Source organism: Ipomoea nil, unplaced genomic scaffold (genome assembly GCF_001879475.1).
Source record: "Ipomoea nil cultivar Tokyo-kokei standard unplaced genomic scaffold, Asagao_1.1 scaffold2845, whole genome shotgun sequence".
Classification (NCBI taxonomy): domain Eukaryota; kingdom Viridiplantae; phylum Streptophyta; class Magnoliopsida; order Solanales; family Convolvulaceae; genus Ipomoea; species Ipomoea nil.
Genome location: NW_017619273.1, coordinates 4,964,926 through 4,968,856, shown reverse-complemented (window position 1 = coordinate 4,968,856; position 3,931 = coordinate 4,964,926). Strand labels below are relative to the sequence as shown.

At 38.7% G+C, this 3,931-nt stretch overlaps 1 protein-coding gene across 1 annotated transcript; it reads right to left on the bottom strand.

Moving 5' to 3' along the window:
- Positions 1 to 388: 388 nt before the first annotated feature.
- LOC109159875 (dynamin-related protein 4C-like) lies at positions 389 to 1,357 on the bottom strand. The gene has a single exon (XM_019307984.1). It carries the CDS (start codon positions 1,355 to 1,357, stop codon positions 389 to 391), a length of 969 nt encoding a protein of 322 aa, XP_019163529.1.
- Positions 1,358 to 3,931: the final 2,574 nt, after the last annotated feature.

The following is a 3,931-nucleotide window of genomic DNA, read 5'->3' as shown; positions in this document are numbered from 1 at the left end:
TATGCATTAGAGTATTACAACAATGAATTGAATATGTAACGATGACATACATCATTAGAATTGCAAAACTACAAACTACAAATATTCATTGTTGTAATACTCTAATGCATATGCAACCTGGATATGCAAAATACTTTTCTCATTAACATACTCCTTCTAACTGAATTGTATTAAAAGGTCACACAAATTCTTTTTTATTTTAACAAAAGTTATATGGTTAGTTTTATGTTAGTACTTGTGCTTATTTGCAGATTTTTCACAGCTTAAGTGGCCAACACCATAACCATTAGCATCAACAACCAAAACAAGTTTAACCAAAGCACACACATGATATGCATCAAACTACATAGGTTCATTTCAGAAACAAAACAAAACAAGATTATATTCCTTACTCATCACCGAGTGTAATTCTGTCCATGATCTTGGCCACGACATCCCTCGATTCCTCGAGCACCTCGACACTTTTGCTCAAGCATTGACGTTTCTCTGCAACTATAGGCGGTTCGTCTAGCATCCTCTCGATGCCTCCATTATGAGGTGCCGATAGATCCTTTACAACTTCCTCTTCCATCTCCACATCCACTAGCTTTTGACATTGGAATAGGATGTGCAAAGCCATGCTATCCACAAGCCTCATTTGGACAATCTTCCAGTAAGCCACCATTCTCATCTTTATATCGAAAGCTTGTTTCACCATATCTTGCTGATGACTTCTAAGATGCCCAAGTTGGATTGCATTAGCCCCAATTTCAATGATTTGGAAATGATAATCATACCGAGAATTGCCAAAAATCCTTTCAATCAACTCTCCTTGCTTGCGCATGAGATTATTATAGGTCGCGAGGTAGTCAGGATTACAGGTATAACCTCCAAACTTCTCCATTCCAATCATCTGCATCACCCAATTAATCGATTCCTCTTTCTTTTTGGTGATCAAATTTTCTGCAGCTCGCCTCGTGCAAGACTGGAGTTGTGGGCAATTCTCGGCATGATGCACAAGTACTCTGATCACGACTGCTTCGATATAATCCCACATCTCCCCCACCAGTTTCACTAGAATAACAGAAACTTTGTTGAGCCTTCCCTGTAGCATACACAAAAGAACACGATGAGGCAGGAAATTTCTATAACCAGTTTCAAGTTCTGCAATTTCATCCATCAAGAAAGTGCCATTGTTTTCGAGACTTCCCGATTTAAATCCAGCAGTGTATTGATTGAGCATTTCCATCAACTTTATAGTGCAGTGCATATCTGTCTCTTCAGAATACTCTTCAAAGTCCCCTGTCACCAGAATTTTCCTCAACGAATTCTTGGAAGAGTTCAGAATCCGCACTAATGCAGTTAAAACTTCAGCCATAGATGTTAGAGTTGGAGGGAGCCTGTTCAAATCAGCCAGATTAGTAGCAAGCTTTTCCTTGATTTTCTTAACAATGTCGGGCAAACATTTCGAGATGATACTTTCCTGGATCCTCACCAACTTGTCGGCCAAAACCGGGACTAGCTTCTTGTAACCATGGATTTGTTAATCCTGGACAAGAGAGGATGGGTTTGAAAGAGATTAGCTTCTTCATTCCTTGCATATTGGAAGGATTCAGAGCCGATTCTGTTCCTAACACAAACATATCCCAGCCCAATTTTCACCTCATCAGCTGTCACTTTCTCAAGAAAGCCTTGTGGAGCTTGTTGGAAAAATAGCATTAAAATGATATTTTGAGTGATTATTTTGTGGTACAAATATATGTGGGATCCACTTCCGATTTGGGTCGGGTCAAGGTGGATTCGGGTTCTTCGTAGTGAGACGAAGAATTTGATATAATGTACGCTCAAAATGGGTAATAGGTGAATGAGAAATTGATTCTCAAAGTGAACCTATTTGAGAGAAGTCAAATTAAGCTTAGAAAGCTTAAAGCTTAAGATTAAGCTTAATTAAGCCTAATTAGTGTGACAACATGAGTTGTCAAGCTTGTGATTAAGCTTTGGAAAGCTTAAAATAGTGAAACAGGAATTGGGACGAAAGTTTGCATGGACGAATGTTATGCATGGACGAAAGATGCTACATGTAATTAAGCAAGTTTAATTAGTGAATTAAGCTCCTTTTGTGTGAGCTATCTTTCGTGCTGCACGAGTCAATGCTATGTGCATTGATTCGTGCCACACCGTTTCGGTACTTTGCGGACCATTCGGGTGTGGTTTTCGGTCCCAATTCGTTAACCTTTCGGGTTTGTACGGACTTCTCGGTCACTCAGATATTTGAAACGGATATTAAGTTCGTGACCGTTGATATTATTTCGATAATAAGTACGACCGTTTCAAACGTTATAATTCAATTTTTAAATTGAATTTATGTTGGTTAATGTGTCATGATGATGCTATTTAGTACCAATCTCCTATATAAAGATGTGGTGAGAGCAACCTTTTTGAACACAATGTTAGAAAGGAAGTGAACGTGAGGGAAGAACAAGAGAGACACAACACACAAAGATAAGCACATTTTCTTCTCAAAACTCTACTCCTACTTCTTTCTAGCTACTGTGTTTTGCCCGTGCTCTAGTTCGCCGGGTTCGTTCGTTTGGGTGCTCAAACGTCGAACCGTTGTACGTTTTATCCTGGGAAACCTAGGCCACAACGCTCCTAGCACTTTTGGGAGGTGGCAAATAAGGTTTTAAGGAAAGACAGGCACTTTGCCTAACTCGTACATTTCTTTCTTTCTTCTTCTTTCTTGTTTTGGATTATGCTCTAAGCAAAAATCTGTTCTTTCTTGTTGTTTTGGAATTATAATCTAAGGATTATATTTTCTTTTTGGTTGATATATATTGGTATATCTTTTTCGTAGATATACATGTATATATAACCGTTGGGTCCGTTTTATATATATTTGTGTGTATATATATATTTCAGATATATATCCAATAATATTTTATATATATTTCGTGTGTATATATATAAATATTATTTTACGGATATTAAATCGATTGTGGTTCATTATCTCCAACAATCTTAAAACCTTATTTATTTTGATAATGAACAAGTCGGTGGATTCCAAGAGTATTGGATCCGTGAATGTTGCCGGAGGTGCACATTCAAATGGTAGGAACGACAACGATGTTGCACATTCCGTGATGCCGGTTGTCGGCAGCAACGTTGGAAATGTTGTTTCCATGGGAGTTGCAAAAACACACGATGGTGCTCCGGGGAACGTTGGTTCACGATCCGGTAGACCTGTGGCTCATGGCACACAATTGGTACCTATTGTGTTGCCTAACGGATCGGCTAAAAGCCACGAAGGATCCTATGATGGTGTAATGACTACATGGTCGGAGGACTATGGTAGTGTTACCAATGACTTCAACCGTAATCGAAGGAAACTCAAGCGGAAGCTTAGCTTTCAAGAAGATTATGAGAAGAAGGAGAAATGCCACTACGAAGCGAACCGTCATCCTGGTGAAAAGGTTGAGGACAATTTCGCTATGTTCAAAACATGTGGATGGTTGGACGAGTGAGGTCACAACCGAGGTACCCCCGATGTGCGCTATGGACCACCCTTTGTGGAGTGGACGGTTGAGAATGGAACAAAGCACACGGGTTGAAGGACTACTACGAGATAGGAATAAGGAAATGTGTTTCCAATGTAGTTTTTCCTATTTATTTATTTTGAATAAATATTGTAGTATCCTTGGAATATTTTTATTTGAATAAAAAATATAATTGTTCCATTGAGTTGAATCTTGGTACATACGAATTATTAACTAGAATAATGTCAAATGTATGAAATGATTCAATATGGGTGCGTAGTGCATCACGGGGCATTATGTGGAAAATGCTAAAATGGCTTAACGGCCAAAATGAAATGTAACAAGCGTGTTACATGTTGAAATCCTGTAACGAACTTCGGTTCAGGTTCATGTAGAACGATACGGATTTCAAGGATCAA

Bases quoted from the DNA above. Each gene is read 5' to 3' on its own strand.
- LOC109159875 (XM_019307984.1), bottom strand. From the start codon at position 1,357: ATGGCTGAAGTTTTAACTGCATTAGTGCGGATTCTGAACTCTTCCAAG.